Source organism: Salvia hispanica, chromosome 4, assembly GCF_029641045.1.
Source record: "Salvia hispanica isolate PSC_SH4W2 chromosome 4, Shi_PSC_v1, whole genome shotgun sequence".
Classification (NCBI taxonomy): Eukaryota; Viridiplantae; Streptophyta; class Magnoliopsida; order Lamiales; family Lamiaceae; genus Salvia; species Salvia hispanica.
In genome coordinates this window covers 53290681-53307825 of record NC_142695.1, presented here as the reverse complement: position 1 = coordinate 53307825, position 17145 = coordinate 53290681, and the positions used below count along the sequence as shown (strand labels likewise).

General features: G+C 35.9%; 3 protein-coding genes and 1 non-coding gene across 5 annotated transcripts; 2 read left to right on the top strand and 2 right to left on the bottom strand.

Moving 5' to 3' along the window:
- Window positions 1-75: 75 nt before the first annotated feature.
- On the bottom strand, window positions 76-4794 carry LOC125197540 (thiosulfate/3-mercaptopyruvate sulfurtransferase 1, mitochondrial-like). Of its 2 annotated transcripts, none has more exons than XM_048096302.2 (12): window positions 4638-4794; window positions 3886-4074; window positions 3479-3538; window positions 3202-3264; window positions 2709-2833; window positions 2439-2601; window positions 2244-2300; window positions 1824-1882; window positions 1482-1563; window positions 935-998; window positions 666-733; window positions 76-497 (listed from the first exon to the last, which is right to left on the bottom strand). In XM_048096302.2, exons 1-12 carry the CDS (start codon window positions 4746-4748, stop codon window positions 408-410), a joined length of 1131 nt encoding a protein of 376 aa, XP_047952259.1. In that variant the 5' UTR covers window positions 4749-4794; the 3' UTR covers window positions 76-407. The 2 variants fall into 2 exon arrangements, with proteins under 2 accessions (XP_047952259.1, XP_088925833.1); XM_089069707.1 differs by lacking the exon at window positions 4638-4794 and adding an exon at window positions 4463-4592.
- A 2717-nt stretch (window positions 4795-7511) lies between these two features.
- On the top strand, window positions 7512-12715 carry LOC125191772 (proteasome subunit alpha type-2-A). The gene is made up of 12 exons (XM_048089183.1): window positions 7512-7659; window positions 7975-8054; window positions 8133-8209; window positions 8651-8715; window positions 9370-9416; window positions 9763-9838; window positions 10502-10569; window positions 11386-11455; window positions 11712-11797; window positions 12198-12260; window positions 12347-12412; window positions 12497-12715. The coding sequence occupies exons 2-12, from the start codon at window positions 8014-8016 to the stop codon at window positions 12543-12545; spliced, it is 708 nt and encodes a 235-aa protein (XP_047945140.1). The 5' UTR covers window positions 7512-7659; window positions 7975-8013; the 3' UTR covers window positions 12546-12715.
- Window positions 12716-13099: 384 nt separating this feature from the next.
- TRNAT-AGU (transfer RNA threonine (anticodon AGU)) lies at window positions 13100-13173 on the top strand. Its single transcript has one exon. It is a non-coding gene; the product is annotated as a tRNA-Thr (tRNA).
- A 148-nt stretch (window positions 13174-13321) lies between these two features.
- LOC125193161 (Tetratricopeptide repeat (TPR)-like superfamily protein) lies at window positions 13322-16684 on the bottom strand. Its single transcript, XM_048090910.2, has one exon. The coding sequence runs from the start codon at window positions 16606-16608 to the stop codon at window positions 13513-13515; it is 3096 nt and encodes a 1031-aa protein (XP_047946867.1). The 5' UTR covers window positions 16609-16684; the 3' UTR covers window positions 13322-13512.
- Between the last annotated feature and the right edge of the window lie 461 nt (window positions 16685-17145).

Below are 17145 nucleotides of genomic sequence, written 5' to 3'. Positions count from 1 at the left end.
TTTTTTAGTACTACAAAACATGTAACAACGCTATTACACACAGTCATATTGTGAGCTTCATTCACTATCAGAAAGTAACAGTAAATATTGCTTCAAATTCACTTCATTCAAGTGCAGGTATATCTCAATGAGTTCTGGATGAAATGAATCTCCACACTATTTGGAACTCAGTTTCAACTTCCAGATGGAGAAAAAGATAAAAATAAAGACCTTTTAACTTAAAAAGAAACAGTTTAAGATGACACCCAATGTTCATCATCTGGGAAATAGAGTCGAAGAAAGAGAGAAAAGTTGATGTGATGTTGCCATGCTTGGCTATTGTCTTCACCACCCGAATGCCACGAGAAGTGTCTACCACAGGAACAAAAACTTCACGCCCTTGGATGTCCACGAGCGATCAATACTAATCAAACCCCAGGTGTATCTTCAACTACTACCCATTCTGTCCACGACCCATCATATACCGGAACATCAGTCTTCCCTAGTCGATGAAGGCCCTGAAACGCAACCTTCACTGTATTAGCTTGCCATTTTCCACCCATATTCACTGACAAATACTTTCCAAGGTTGATGGATTGGATCATTTTGAGTTTGTTAGATCATGCAATCTATCACACGAGATAAACGCCACAAAATATACAAAGCTGAGTAAGGGAGGCACTCACCAATACCACAATACAAGCAGTCACACCAGTGCCGCATGATAGCATAATGGGGTGGTCCAGTGAGATCCCTGTAAAAGATCAAGCGCCCCAGTCAAGTGTTGTCGAGCAACTGCAGGTATCTAGACATAGCTCTGTTGCTTATATAAATAACGTTAAAAATAACAACGAATAAGATTTAAAAGTGAAAAAATTTCAAACATCACACCAGCTACAGAATGGTTTACCAATTACGAGTTCAAATAAGGATGCAGGAGGATGGTATTTCTTACCTTCTTGATCAAATTTCTTCTTCAGCTCATCTGCAGGTAGGAGCATCTGAGAGTCATCCAACACCTGTAAGGGAACTCCATATTGATATAGATTAAAGGGGTAACGGTTCCGAAGTACACGAGCTTTAACATAATTCAGGTTTTACACATGAACTGACATGAACTTTCAATTTTTCTCATTTTACAAAATGCGAACTTTGGACTTGATTTAAGCTGGGGTGGAAGCCGGAATGCTTATATGGCTTAAACAGCCGATGAGATGTCTCTATGACTTGATTTCTGACTACGAGTGAAATGTTACCGTTTCATCATAAATATGCTCAAAACTAGATTATCATTTAAAGATTAATGATTGATTAAGAAATGAAAACACATAAAATTACCCGAATATCATGTTTGTACCTCTTTTTTAACAAGGAGTAGCAGACAGACTTGCAAACCACAATTCAGAAGGAAAAAAAATGGAATGGGAACAATAAAAAAAAGGTGCAGCTAAACTTTTCACATCACAAATGAAAACACATAGCTGAGCTTAGAGTCTTATTACCTGGGGGAAGGGAAGACATTTGCTCCCTGTAATGTGGCCACTTCTTATCCCCTTCCGTGGCTCCGGTGCAACACCATCAAATCTATGAGAAGTAAAATATAAAACAGAGACGAGGTTGTGAATTTTGGGTTTCATATGCAAGCTCGTTCTTGGGATTCAAGGGGAATGTATTTACAATAGTAGAATATTTGTTGAAGTATGATATCATGAACTATATAGTGCAAATAACAGATAAAAGTGACCTTTCGCACAGAGGTATGAGAAATGTATGTATACGGCAATGTTTCTATAGTGAAATTAAGAAACATTATTGCAAAAGAAATGACTAATTATGAGATCTACCTAGCTTTTGAGCGAGCATCCACATGTTGATATGTCTGTTCCTCCATGTTTTTACGAACCTGAAAAACAAAACACCACCTTCTTAGAAGTCCCAATCAGACCTTTTGCAGTAGAGGTGAGACAACAATGGCAACGTATTTATAAGACAATCTCTTGATTTTAATAGAATATTATATAATCTTTCCTGAGGAAATTATAATTGCTGGGACGCAATCCCATCTCACAGCTAATGTGGTAGCTCACAAAATTGCATATATACATGAAAAAGACACGCTCACTTCCCACACATTGACATACAAGTAATGGCATCACACATTTAAGAACTCTGGCTTTAATAGATATAATATAATTTGCATCGACATCATATTTCCAATAGAAGTTTGGTTGGAAGAAGATGATATGGAAGGTAAAAAAACATGCCTGCTCCATCATCCACAGCAGATGCGGTTGAAACTTCGTTTGGAACGTAATTGGTACCTGTAAAATATTAAGTGTTTCTTAGTACAATTCCTGATAGTACAAACAAAGGACAAAGTTTACACGGAATATCAAAAAGTAGAAAATTGACCATAGTAAATAAAGGGACTATGTAATTGTTGGCAGCACACGACATACCTTATGTCCTTTGTATACTTCCTCTATCACTTCATATGCAGCATTAGCTTTCAATATAGCATCATTTGACGAGTTTGACTGAACATCGAACCCTAAAGCACGCCATCTAGGTAAGCCACCGTCCAAGACCCAAATATTATCGTGTCCGAATACACGAAACATCCTGGTTAATGAACAAAAGTACACAAAAATTATTTACCCCATGTTGTTAATGTCATCTTCGATTGATATGCTTATGGAAAACATGATACTATTAAACTTCAAACTTACCACCAAACACGAGCTGCACTGAAAATTCCCTTCCCATCATAAACAACAATATTATCTTTATTCTCAATGCCAAGGGCAGAAACAGCAGCAGCAAATGCTTCTTCTGACGGCAACATATGCGGCAACTATATACAACATTAAGGAGCGAAAGAATTTTAGAGTACTCGGACACATGAAAACAATTAGCACATCTATAATAAATAAATTTTAAAGACAAAGTTCAATAGAAATAATATGTAAATTTTAAAGACACATGGATGGGCCCTGCAAACACTGGCTATAATACCACAATGAGAAAACTAAAACAAATGATGACCAAAATAAATTCAATCGTCTTATTTGAGCACCCAAATAAACTTATGCAGGTTACAAAGAGGTAATATATCCACAAAGCTTACCAGAAGCGAAGGCAAATAAGAAAACTAAACAAAAGCAATCAAATTTTGCATGGAATGAAACCACAGGGAGGAGCATCACTAATAGAGCATCTTACGTTGGTAGTCTTATCTGAGATGCCATCAATATCAAATAATATTGCACCAGGAACATGGGCAACCTGTTAAAAAGTACAACAGAACTTTCCAATGTAAGACTACAGAGAGGGGAATCACACTGTCAAATACTAATAATCATATCACCAAATTCAATTTTGGGAATCAATAGCTGTACAACAAGCGGTTATAAATTATAATAGGCATATAGGTGAAGCCTTTGATGGTACAAGGAAAGAAATGAGCAAATGAATAACATATCTTTAAATGGATCATCACCTGATATTCTTGAACTGAATTTCGTTGTTCATCTGGCATGTACCAGGATGCATCCAACACCTGGACATAATTGTGCACGAAGTTTAAAGAGCTATATATATAACCCAACTCTCGAGTAAAAGTAGAATTAGAATTTTCAACTCATATAAAATTTTCTGTTTTCTCTAAGCATCATTATAAGCGAAGTAATGAAAGAAAGTAAACACGGATAAAGTCTAGTAGGAAATCGGATCAAGTACAAAGATGCATTTTCCAGAAATTGTTCTCATTAGATACTGTATTAAACCCTTTGGCAATGAATGGCATGGAAAAACATGTAATCCATAGCATAGCACACTGAACTAAAACAGGGCAGCCAGTCAACAATGACTTAAATGATTGCAAGATTGTGATGCAATGCCACAAACCTTCAAATCCGGTTCTTGTAGGTTCACATGAAGCCAGTCAGCTGAAACAACAGGCTCATTCGTTGACAAGGACTGCATAGTACGAAAACTTTGCGATGCAACAGCTGCTGTGGACATGAAACGTGAAACTGAACCCGGAGCCTTATATGAAAAATGGGAGGAGACCGAGCATGAGGTCAATTGTTCTTTCTGCCACCAGAGAGGAAGTAACATTAGCAAATAAATTGTCACAGACTCACATACACTATTCCAACTAATGAAACCAAAAGCTTCTAAACAGGACTTTCCGGCACCAGGGTAGGTATATTAATACGTTTCCCATTTAAAAACAAAAACTTTACTAATACAAGCATAGTGAAATGATTTTTCACCCTAAACCAAACATGACTACTGGTTAATTTCGAATGAACAATGATACTTCTTATTATCAGTGCAACATTATGTGCCTACACATTATAATCAATCAAATTGAAAGGGCAAACGGATAGATTAAGTATCCTAAATACAAAAGCAATCTAACAGGCGATTAACTCTTGAATCGTGATGCTTTCTATTTTTATTTGAAACCAAAACATACGCTCCATGAATTCGTTCAAGTAAGTGAAACAGAAATTTTCATAGCAATGAAAATCAGCAATCGCTGGAAGTCGATGGAAAGTTCATTTGAACTATAACAAATAATGGACAAAAAAAACTTCTGAGGAAGACCAAATACACAGTCGTGGAGAAAAAGAAGGAGATTGAAGACTTACGGTGAATATGAAGGTAGAGCTTTGGAATTTTTGGAGGAGAGTTGATAAAGAATATGTAGAGTGAAGAAAGCAGGGTGAAGAGAGGGCCCTACGCCATACTCCAAATGCCATTATAAAACTTTTAAAATTGATTAATCACTGTCAAAATCTCTTTTTGTTTATTAAATTCTGAACGATTAAAGCTCTGTATATGTAGTGATGCGAGGACGGAGACAAATAGAAAAGATACTAAATCTTCCGTAGAATGATAATTTCATTTATTAAAATTTGTCATTTTAGGAAAATATATCAACAAACAAAATATATCCCTGCAATTATAAAATATTTACTTTCCTCATAAATATATCCAACTGGCCTTAATAACATATTGAAAAGCAACTTTTAGAATCTGTATCATCTAATAAATGTGAGCGATACCCGTAGGCAAATATAATCATTATAATTTGGTGGGATTTATAATTAAGAGTGATGTGTGGATATTGGAATATCAATACAAATACAATGTTAAAAAATATTAATTAACAAAAAATTAGTTATAACTCACTTTTAAAAAATATTTCAAAACTCTAAATGCATATAACTATCTCGATTTAAATTATTTTTTTTACACAACATATATCAAATTAAAAATAATTTTATAAGGATTCCAACGAGATCCTACATGCTTTTGTTTCGATGTCAAAATTTAAATATTTTCATGAATTTTCATATAATTCGTGCAGTATATTACGTCAATACAACTTGCAAAATATGTCAATATAATACACTGATAATGCCAATATGAAATTGTATTTACGTTTTATGTATAATTGGTCAATCACACTCTTTTTATAATACAATTTTAACTACTACCTCTGTCCCTGAAAATTTGATACAGTTTACTATTTCGGTCCATCCCTGAAAATTTGATACGCTTCACTTTTACCATTTTTGGTAGTAGACCTCATATTCCACTAACTCATTCCTACTCACATTTTATTATAAAACTAATACTTTAAAAGTAAGACCTACATCCCACCAACTTTTTCAACTTACTTTCCATTACATTTCTAAAAATCCGTGTCGGGTTAAAGTGTAACAAATTTAGGAGGACGGAGGTAGTATTTATTATGTGATTGATAATAACTATATTAATATGTGATTGATTTGACATAGAGAATAAAAGAATGTTAATTGGTCAATCACACTCTTTTTGACGGATGGGTAAAAATAAGATTAATAAGTCTTTCTATTATGAAGTTTGTTACAATCTCATTAGTCAATAAATATTTTATTTATTATTCAAATATCTTTTATATATTAAATTAAATATATGTAAAAATTATACCAAAATTCATATTTTTCAGTCCTCTACAAATTGAGATCACATTTGCTATAGTTCTCTAAAAAAAAAATCTCTATTTTTCTCTACATTTAATCTTTCTTCTACTATATTATACTTTTGCTTTTTCTTTTTAAAATTTATTTACCATAGATGATTTTTAGATCTCTTGCCCTTTTTTTTTACAACTCTCTAATATCATACTTTTTTATTTTTTTTCCTATTTCTTTCTAGCATATATAGAGTCTTGTATATAGACACATCCCATTGTACCCGGCCATTGTAGCACGTGTGTCGCCCAGGGCATAAGGGGCATGATGACTTGACGTCATCCTCATCTTCCTCCGAGAATGACATGTTCTCTAATCTATACATCCAAGAAGTGGGAATTCTTTTTTTCCGCCCACTTTCTTGAAAATTTTTAGAGTATATTGTATTGATCTTTTAGCATGTATACTAAAATTTTAATACAAGATGAATGATATGATAGGTATCATTGAGTAAAAAACAATTATACATTAGATAATACACATTAAATTAAAAAAACGTGCAGGAGTGTGATTGATGTGAGTAATAAGATGCTACTCTATAAATCAATGGTCAATAAATAAATCAATGTACCAAATGACATAAATTCATTGATTGATAAATATTTAAGAAAAAAATATATATCTTTTATATATTCTATTAATAAAGTTAAATTTAATATATATCCTATGTAGCGAATTTGAAGTAATATAAACTAATTCAAATACTTAGTACCATACTAAAACTCATATTCCATCCGTTTCATTAGAAATGAAACATTTGCTTTATTGTATGAGATTTTATGTAATATTATCTTGTGAGTTGATAAGGAGAGAATCAAGTAATAGAGATGAAAAAGTAGATGTTGTTTTAATTTTAAGAAACGTTCCATTTTTAATGACACAATCCAGAAAATATTTAATTTTTAATTAGACAGAGGGAGTAGTTATTAACAATACTTCATTCATACATCAATAATTGTCTCATTTGTTTTTACTTTTTTATTATTTTTGATAATGGACCATACATTCCATTAATTTTATATCGTTCACAATTTATTATAAAACTAAATATATAAGTATGACTTAATTTTTCATTATCTTTTTTTATTCATTTTCCATATTTTTTTTAAAACTTGTGTTAACTCAAACTGAGTTTATTATTCGTAGATGAAGGGAGCACATAATTATGTACTCATCTGATTATTGTAAAAGACATGTGTCGGGCATTGCACGGGGGCTTATGTATAGAAGCATGACTCATCTTAGAATATCTTTTTGTTATTAACTCTCCATTAACTTTTTTTTAAAACTTGTACTAATCAAACTGAGTTAATTTTTCATAGACGAAGAGGGCACATAATTTTGTATTCATCTGATTATTGTAAAAGTCGCGTGTCGCGCATCGTGCGGAGGCTTAAACTAGTTTTTTTATAAAAACACTCATAAGAAGGTAGATTTATTAAGTTCGGTTTGGGCCTAAACTACAGGCCTAAATCCTTAAACATTGTTCCCTTGTTTACATCTTAATGGGCCTAAAACTACAACCCAAAATCCTCATATATTCTGAACCATCTTCTTCTTCTTCTCCAAGAAACGAATATAAAGTGCCTTCCCAGCTCTGGCAATTCACACTTCTGCATTTCGGGAAGCTCATTTCACAAGTAATTTTGAGGTAATACACGGACGTTCTGTCTTCATTCAATATTTATTCGATCAGTTAGTCGTGATTAGTTTTATTCGGACATTTTTTTCTCTGTTTGAAAGCAAGTCGTTTTCATCAGTTTGGCTCGTGGCTGCCGCATTTGATGTAGATCACAACACTCTGCTTTAAATCTACCATAGATATTAATGTTTTTGGGAAAATTTTCTCTCGGTCGGATTATAATTATCGACGTTGGATTTCTACGCTTAGTTAGGGCATTAAGCTTCAATTGTTATTATATTTCTTACTCGCATAATCAGACTGATCGTTTAATTAATTCTGCAGTTTGCTCACCAGGATTGGTAATATTTTGTCGAGAAATCAATGGGTGATAGTCAGTATTCTTTCTCCCTCACCACTTTCAGGTATGCATTTACCGGTTGCACTCATGATTTGGTGGCGTGTTGGTTATAATGTCCTATTCCTCATTTCCATTTGTGCAGCCCTTCAGGAAAACTTGTTCAAATCGAACATGCTCTGACTGCAGTTGGATCTGGGCAAACATCTTTGGGAATTAAAGGTGAATTCTTCTATCTGCTCCTAGTGTCATCAGTTTTTTGAACACCGGGCATTCTCTGGATAGGCTGCCTGAGTGATGAGTTCGCTTATGCATATGTTGACAAATGACGCAAACTACAACTGCATAAGAGTCTAATTTGTAGTTGTTGAGTATGAATGAGTTACATTCACAAGTGGACTGCCGGTTGCCACAGTTTCTCTTCTTATTGTTTAAGAAAAAGGACTATCATTGTTAAGTTATCATCGCTGACGGTTATGCTATTACATTATCTGTTCCAAAGAGCTTAACAACAAGCTCTTCGTAAAGTACAATATATCAAAAAAATTACAGTACTGGTGTTTCATGGAAAATACTTGTCCTGCTTCACACAAACAAACACAATAGAGATGTACCAAATTTTCTTCTCTCTAGAGTAAGAATGCTCATATGGGGTGTTTGCAGCTTCTAATGGCGTTGTTATTGCAACTGAGAAGAAACTGCCATCGATTTTGGTTGATGAAGCATCAGTAAGTCTTACATACTCTCACTATGGTATTTCAACATATTTCTTCCGTTTTGACACGTTTTTCCATTTGTAATGCTGACATGGATGCTATCTGGTTATTCTGATTGTAATGTTTGAATAGATGCTACTCTGCACTCTCCACTGGAGTGCTAGAGTGTCTTTAAGGTCCTCGTTTTGATAAACTGAAGTGTTTATGCACAAACAGCTAGCATTAGTATTAATATATACTTACCGTAGGACGTGGTTTCTTATTTTGTCTGAGTGATCCGAATCTGACTAGTTCATGAAAAACCTCAACTTTTGTACTCTCTCTCTCTCTCTCACACACACACACACACACACACACACACACCCCTCTTGCTTCTGAGATATTGTGCATTGCATTCTGAGGTGTGTGTGTACTCAATAAAAAATTTATTTTTGACAAGTTTGTGTTAATCATTATTTTTTCATTGCATACAAAATTCTGTATGGTTCTTAATGCTTCATATATTAACTTAATCATGGAATTTGGAACCAGTTAGCTGTTTCAAGGGCATTGGTTATTTTTGAACTTGAATTTAAACTCTTGAATTTAAACTTGTATAAAACTGCTAATTGTGTTGGTGGCCTGATGGGTATAAATTGTTTCTGAGGGTTTATCTACTTCTTTCAGGTGCAGAAAATTCAGACTTTGACACCAAATATTGGAGTTGTATACAGGTTGGTCTTCATATTGGTGTACTCCTGTGAACTTGCTTTATTTTGATGGGACTTGTTGAAATCAAAGCATGACATGCAAAGAGAATGATCATCTGGAGGCCACTAATGATATAATTGTATATTAATGCGTCCTGGTTTTGATGTTGGCTACAACTATGTGATTGCTTGTGAGCTGAAAAATAGTTACCCCTATTTGGCATTGGCTTTTAATGTGAGTATATAATGAGTGCTTAACCTTCTCTGATGAGTTATGCTTAATTCAAAACAGCATCTAATGAGTTCTTCTCAACCTTCCAACTTCTTGAGAGTTTTTTGATAGCTTGATAATATATTCTCTTTTGTGCAGTGGCATGGGCCCTGATTCTCGAGTATTGGTTCGCAAAAGTAGAAAACAGGCTGAGCAATATTATCGTCTCTATAAAGTATGTTAATTTATGCCTACTGATATATCTGTTAATTTTTTCTTTGACAAAATATTTCTGTTATCTGATAACAGTGTCTTTGCACATACATTGATTCTGTTCTCTTTTATAGAAATATCACAATGACACGTCATCACATATTGGAGTATGCCTCTGAATATTTCAGCTGAAATTTTTAACAGTGAAAGCAGTAAATAACATGTTGCAAGATGGATCTTGCTGTTGCTTATCTTTTTACTGAATTAGTGTTTCTACGAATGTTCAGATTTAATAGAAGATCTATGAATTGTGGGAAGTAACGGAAGTTATATGAACATGTAGGAAGTCCTGTGGCAGTATTATATGCTAAGTCAGTTTAGATATTTTAAATCGAAGTGCTGGCTGACTTTCCCTTGTATTCCATTTCACATCTGTAGCAGTAATAAAATGAGAAAGAATGACAAGAGGAAAGGCTAGGGACATTTTCTGATGAAGCTGCACTTTACTTAATATTGAGGCCTTTTTACTTTTACAAAATTCAGTTATCTCGCACATAATATCCCATAGGTAGTGCTAACTAACTACTAACTGTATGCATTTATGCAATATCCATATGTATGCCGTATGGAGACATGATTATTGCAATTTATACTGACCCCCAGTCATCTGCCAACATAATTATAGGAACCAATTCCTGTGACTCAATTGGTGAGGGAAACTGCTACTGTTATGCAGGAATTCACTCAGTCAGGGTATGTATTATTTATTACTTTATTGCCTTCCTATTTTACAAAAGCAAGGTTCTTTATTTTGGTTCCTTTCATCTTTTGGCTTTGCCTGCTTTTGACCTTGTATGAGTAAACTGCATTTATCATCATAAGGATTAAGGTGTCAATTACATGCCTTTCTTCATTTCATAGTCATTTCATTATTATCACTGCCACTGCCTTTTCTTCTTTATTACTGTTCCATTCAAACGGCTGTTTCTTTTTACCAATAGATTGGCTGCATAGATAGTTTAATGTCCATTTCTCCATTTTCGGTCCAGTCAGTTAATTCTGCAAGTTAATTGTAATATGCATGTTTGGGCTCCCAATACTCAAGGATGTAGTTCCATTTAGAACTTATCTCTGAGCTCTGATTTATACTGAATAGCATTAAGGTAGCCCTCATAAGACCTTTTATCTGTTCCAGTTTTTTTGTTCTGCTTTTAGCGCATAAATCTGTCCACCTGAGTGTTCTGTCTGGCCCTTTAGCACACTGGGCATGTGGACAGACAGAGTAGATGTTCTTTTGGTAGTTGGAAGTGATTTTTGCTACGCATTGCCATGTGCAAATCAGGCTTAGCATTATAAATTAGAGGTGTAGAAGGTTAACTTAAAGAACTCATCCTCAACAGGGTTACCTATATCCACGTTTCTGTACTCCTTAGGTTCTCCTCAATTGTTGGGGCTGAAGCTGAACTAAAATTATGTAATGCTTGCTTACAAATACTTATAAAATACTAGCAACTAAATGACATTGATTCTACTAAATTAACTTTCTAAAAACTCTGGCTTTTATGATAGTGGTGTGAGGCCCTTTGGTGTATCACTCTTGGTTGCTGGATATGACGACAAGGGCCCTCAGCTATATCAGGTATATGACAACTTTCTTCTATCAAATTTTGAGTTGCATTTTCTGTTCCATTAGTTTTTTAGTTTGATGGCCGGCATTATATTTATCTTGTATTAGAATATTTTCCCCTGAAGAGGAACTTCATTTCGTAGTTTTTCGGTAACACATACTCATATCTTGCTCTTAGTGTGTAGTACACTCCCACATGCATGATACAAAAATTATGTCAAGAACAACATTTCTGGTTTCACAGTACCTGTTTTTTTTTCTCCTGTAGGTCGATCCTTCAGGTTCATACTTCTCTTGGAAAGCTTCAGCCATGGGAAAGAATGTTTCCAATGCAAAGACATTTCTGGAGAAGAGGTGGTTTATAATTAGAGCTTTTTGGTTATGTCAAGACTTTTCTTAAAAGACGAGGATTATGCATGAATGCTCAAACAAATTGATTTAAGTTATGGGAAGAGCTAAACAAAATCTTACATCTCAAAAATCTCTTATAATTAATGTCATGAAATAGAGCTCCTGTTTAACCTGTTTGAACTTTTATGAGATTAGTTGCAGTTTGTAAAAATAAGATCCTTGCGCAACACCCAAAATGTACTCCTTGCTATATTATCACTTCTTTACCGGTGACATAAAGCTTCATATCTAGACATGTCTAGGCTGGCGTAATTTTCTTTCAGTTCCATGATGTTCAACTAGATTTTGCTATACTCCATCTGTTTCATGTTTCGGTAATTTATACTTGCGTAATTCTCTGCAGGTATACTGAGGAGATGGAACTTGACGATGCTGTTCATACAGCGATTCTGACATTGAAGGAGGGGTAAAGCCTTGTTTCTTTCAAATTTTATTAGCCATTGACTAGAAGCAGGTTTAGTATATTAATAAATCATCACCTCCTATTTCCAGATTTGAAGGACAAATTACTGGCAAAAATATCGAGATTGGCGTGATTGGCAACGACAGAATATTCAAGTGAGTGTTGTCTGTCTTTATGAAGCTTGCGGAAATACTACTCACGCACAAATGTATCTGAGATAGTTTTGTTTTTTTGGGCAGGGTTTTGAGCCCATCTGAAGTGGAGGATTACTTGCAAGAGGCGGAATAGTCGACGTCTATCTTCACTCTTCCAACTACTATTATGTGTTGCCTTTTGCTCCTGGCTAGATAACTTCACCTCTCTTTCTCCAGTATTGTATTTCAATGAAAGATTTTAGATTTGTGCCAACTAAAATTTGTATTGACTTCTGATTTCGATTACATTTTTTAGCTCTACTATTTTGCTCCATTTTTAACATTATAACCTTAAAACCTGCATCTGAAGGCTCAATGGTTAGACGACTGTTAATTAATGTGGTGACTACTCATCAAATTAAAAATTGAGTCGTTAAATTGAACTTTAAGCTCAATCTACTATTTATGCCCAAATTATAGCATTTTAATTTTGAGTAGGAATTGTTTTAGGTGGAATACACACACTACACTGTACTTGATGGAAAAGTAAATTTAACAAGATTTGTTGTTTAGGTACCCAACCAAAAGGCAAAAACAGAATCGTGTTTATTTTGGATTTTTACCAACAAGATTTGTTGTTTACTCTATATCAGTATCGTACGATATAGACTAGTTCAAATTTCAATATTATATTGAAGTGAACAGGCAGCTCTTATAGCTCAGTTGGTTAGAGCACCCGTTTAGTAAGCGGGAGGTCTTGAGTTCAAATCTCAATAAGAGCAATTTGTGTGTTTTCCAATTCTTCTTTTCAGGTAAGTTTCTACTTTTATTTATTTTATGCCCAAGTCTGCTATTTTTTCAGTTGTTCCTAAATATGCTGTTTTGGTTTCTCAGTTTTTTGTTGAGCAAATGTAAGTATGTAACCAGTAGTGACTCAACTGACAGCACTGTGTATAATTAAAAAAAAAAAAAAACTGACAGCACTGTGTCTGATAGATATCAGACAGTAAATAAGAGTTAAGCTACAAGATAAAGAAAAAGAAAAGAAAGAAACTAATGAATCGATATTTCTCAGGCAACAAATGATAATGTACCAAAATTTAGGAAAAAATCTAATAAGACTACCAATAGTCATTGCAAGAACACTTGCCCTCTCTGAAATGGTGGAACCGATAAGGATCTCTCAGTATGATTTGCCTCTGTACTACACTGCTCACCAACTTGTAAACAGCATGGCAATCTCCGCAGACACGAAGGTTCTTGAAAATCCGAAGAGTGGAGCCTTGTTCCGTGTTAAGCAACCCGTACGCAAGAGCCAGCCTCTCGCTATGTTTCCACAGATTATCCTCCTTCTGTTCCTCATCTGTGTCGTGCAATGCAAAGCTTATGTCAGGGACATAGCCAGCTTCTTTGATTTCCTTCTTCAGCTCTAATAATTTAAGAGATATCTTGTCTGAATCCGGATGCGACTCCAGTCCTGCGCCAAACGTGCTCACTTTGTTCCTCACGTTGAGCCAGCTATAGGCAGGCTTCTTTCTCACATTTTGAGACTCCATCTTCCCCCTCAGTCCCAACACGTCTTGCCATCGCCCTGATGTAGCACACGCATTCGAGTAGAGCACGTATGCAGAGTCGTCAGATGGGTTTGCTGCAAGGAGGTGCTGAGCTGCTTTCTTTCCCAGCTCGAAATGCCCGTGGGTTTTGCTTGCTGCCAACAGTGATCGCCATATGAAGTCACTAGGTGGAACCGGCATCTCCTCTATGAATGCTTCGGCCTCAGCAATCCTTCCTGCTCGTCCGAGGAGATCAACAACACAGACACAGTGCTCTATAGCAGCCGGGACGCCAAAATCAGTGGTCATTGCAGCAAAATACTCAAGACCCTCGTCTACAAGACCGCCATGGCTACACGCAGATAGAAGTGAGACGAAGGTGACATGGTCTGGTTTTGCTCCCTGTGCGACCATTTCATGGAAGGTCTCCCTGGCCCGGTGGAAGCATCCATGCCTAGCAAAAGCAGATATCAGTATATTCCATGATAATCTAGACCGCGTTTTTGGCTCTGGAACCAGTTTCAGTAGATCATCAAGCTCTCCACATTTTCCATACATATCCATGACAGCATTTGCAACAAAATGATTGCTATCCAAACCGATTTTGATAGCTAAACCGTGAAGATGCTGGCCATCCTCCAAGATAGCCAAGTTTGCTGAAGCAGACAGGGATGCAGAAAGACTGAACTGATCAAAATTCACTTCAGCCCTCTGCATGTCTAGGAGAAGTTTCAACGCCTCCTCCCAATGGCCGTGGTGAGCGTTGGCAGCAACCATAGCATTCCAAGTTGCAGGGTTTCTGTTTATTAAAGCACAAAATATGGAACTACTTGAACTAAGATCACCACAGTTGGCATACATTGAGATCAGTGAGTTTCTTACATAAGCATCAGACTCAAATCCAGTAGATAATATATGTGCGTGCAGGGGCATTCCGTGCTTCAGAAGGTTGCTCGGGTCACAACAAGATCCAAGAACATTGATCAGGGTTATGTAGTTTGGATCTTCACCACTTCCTCTCATCAACTTATATGCTTTTATAACCTCGTCAACTTGTTCATTCTCTGCGTAACCACCAATCAGTGCATTCCAAGTAACCAATCCTTTCTCCGGCATACAATGAAAAATCTTACTAGCTTCTTGTGTCACGCCACACTTCCCATACATGGTAACTAGTGCATTCCCAACTATCTCATTCTCATGGATCCCGGATGTTACTACAAGTGCGTGCACAATTATCCCTCTGGACAGAAATTCAGCATTTGTACACGCAGACAACGCACTAGCATAAGTAACGTAATTTGTCATGTTCCCCATGTAGAGAAGTTCTCTCAACACCCTCAAGGCTTTAAGGTTCTTCCCGGCCAAGACATAACCTGACATCATTGAATTCCAAGAGATCAAATCTTTCTGCGGCATACTGTGAAACAACTTCTCGGCTTCTCTCCATTGCCCTGTCTCGAAATACATATTAAGAAGAGTGTTCGATAAGCAGATATCGTAGTCCAATCCCAGCTTGAACAGAAAACCATGAATCCCTCTTCCCCAACTCAAGTTATCCACACAATGACACACAGACAACACTGTAGAAAGTGTGCTTTGATCTACTTTCTCTTGATTAAGACGCATTAAGTGGAAGTATCTAACACACTCCTCTGCAAGCCCATTGTGAGCAAACGCCGCGAGTATTGAGTTCCACGATATGGTGTCAACTTCATCCATGTTTTCAAAGATATAACTGGCGACCTCAACCCGGCCGAAGCCACCAAAAACCGATACAAGAGAATTCACAACAGAAACATTGGTCTCAAGGCCTGCCTTAGTAACATGACCAAGCACCTGATGAACCAGATTCTCATCATCAAGTGCTCCACAAGAGCTAATAACTGTAGTGAAGGTATTCTGATTGCAACTCATCCCTTCGCGTTTCATCCTCCGGTATAACTCAATCACCTTATAAAACAATCCACCATTTGCACAATTAACCATCAAAGAGGTCCAAGACACCACATTTCTATCAGGAAAATCTTCGAATAGCATCTCCGCATCAGAAACAAATCCATACCCGCCATAGAAATGCAAAAGTGAAGTCGCTATGTACACATCACTCTCCAATCCCATCTTCAAAACTAAGCTATGCATTTGCCGCCCTTCAACGAACATATCCCCCGACCTATTAAACGCAGTTAACAAGCTCGGAACGTTATAGCCATTCAGCTCGAATCCTCGGCGCCACATCTCAAGAAACAATCCGCACGCATCTTGATTCCACCCGGCCTTCACAACTCCAGAGATCATGTTGTTCCAAGAAGCTTCGTTTCTTTCAGGCATTTTGTCGAACACTTTCTTGGCATAGTTGATTTGACCAAGTTTCGAGTACATATTGATCAGTGTATTGGTGTGGAAGATGCTTAAATGAGTCCATCCCTTGAGACACACAGCATGGAGTGATTTCCCCACAGCTTCGTTCGTGATCAGCGAAAAGCCTTTCTGGAAAAATCCTGAAATTTCTGAATGGGGATTGCTGATGATGCATTGGACCATGTGGTTGTTGGGATCTTCTCTGCATTTTAGAGATGGATTTGATGAATCTGTGGTTGAGAATTTGAAGAAAGACTCAAACTTGAAGGGTGAGAGCTTCTTCTTGCCGTGCCTAACCAGCATAAAATCGTCGTAGAATGACAGGAAGGAAATTTTCTTGTTTGTGTTCGAATAAACAGGAAGATTCAGTTGAATCTTGTAGAAGGAGAGAGATTTGGTGGATTTATTGTTTGAAAAATGTTTTGGATTAAGGTTTAAGTAGTAATTTTATTTTACAGTTAATTTTAAATTAAATTTAAATTTTGTATATGTACTTTATTGTCTCTGCATTTATATATGGAAATAGTATTAATTAAGATCTTGATAAGGTTAATTTGATTATTTGTAAAATATAGAGTTCTTAACTAAATTTACTATATCAAGAAAAATTAAATTATATTTCAAAATATAAATAATTAAAATATTACTCCCTCCGTCCCAATAAATATGAAATATTTGGTTTTCGCCACGGGATTTTATGCAGTGTTGTTTTGTGAGTTGATGAAGAGAAAGTAAAGTAGGAGAGAGGGAAAAGTAGAGAGAGGGATGCTTCCATTTTAGGAAACGTTTCATTTTTAGTGGGACAACCCAAAAAGGAAAACGTTGCATTTCTAATGGGAC

Bases quoted from the DNA above. Each gene is read 5' to 3' on its own strand.
- LOC125197540 (XM_048096302.2), bottom strand. From the start codon at position 4,748: ATGGCATTTGGAGTATGGCGTAGGGCCCTCTCTTCACCCTGCTTTCTT. The intron at 2,602-2,708 runs GTAAGTTTGAAG...TTCATTAACCAG, and splicing joins AGTGCAGCTCGTGTTTGGTG to GATGTTTCGTGTATTCGGAC. The intron at 999-1,481 runs GTAATAAGACTC...GTTCCCTTACAG, and splicing joins AATGTCTTCCCTTCCCCCAG to GTGTTGGATGACTCTCAGAT.
- LOC125191772 (XM_048089183.1), top strand. From the start codon at position 8,014: ATGGGTGATAGTCAGTATTCTTTCTCCCTCACCACTTTCAG. The intron at 11,798-12,197 runs GTGGTTTATAAT...AATTCTCTGCAG, and splicing joins AAGACATTTCTGGAGAAGAG to GTATACTGAGGAGATGGAAC. The intron at 12,413-12,496 runs GTGAGTGTTGTC...TTTTTTGGGCAG, and splicing joins GGCAACGACAGAATATTCAA to GGTTTTGAGCCCATCTGAAG.
- LOC125193161 (XM_048090910.2), bottom strand. From the start codon at position 16,608: ATGCTGGTTAGGCACGGCAAGAAGAAGCTCTCACCCTTCAAGTTTGAG.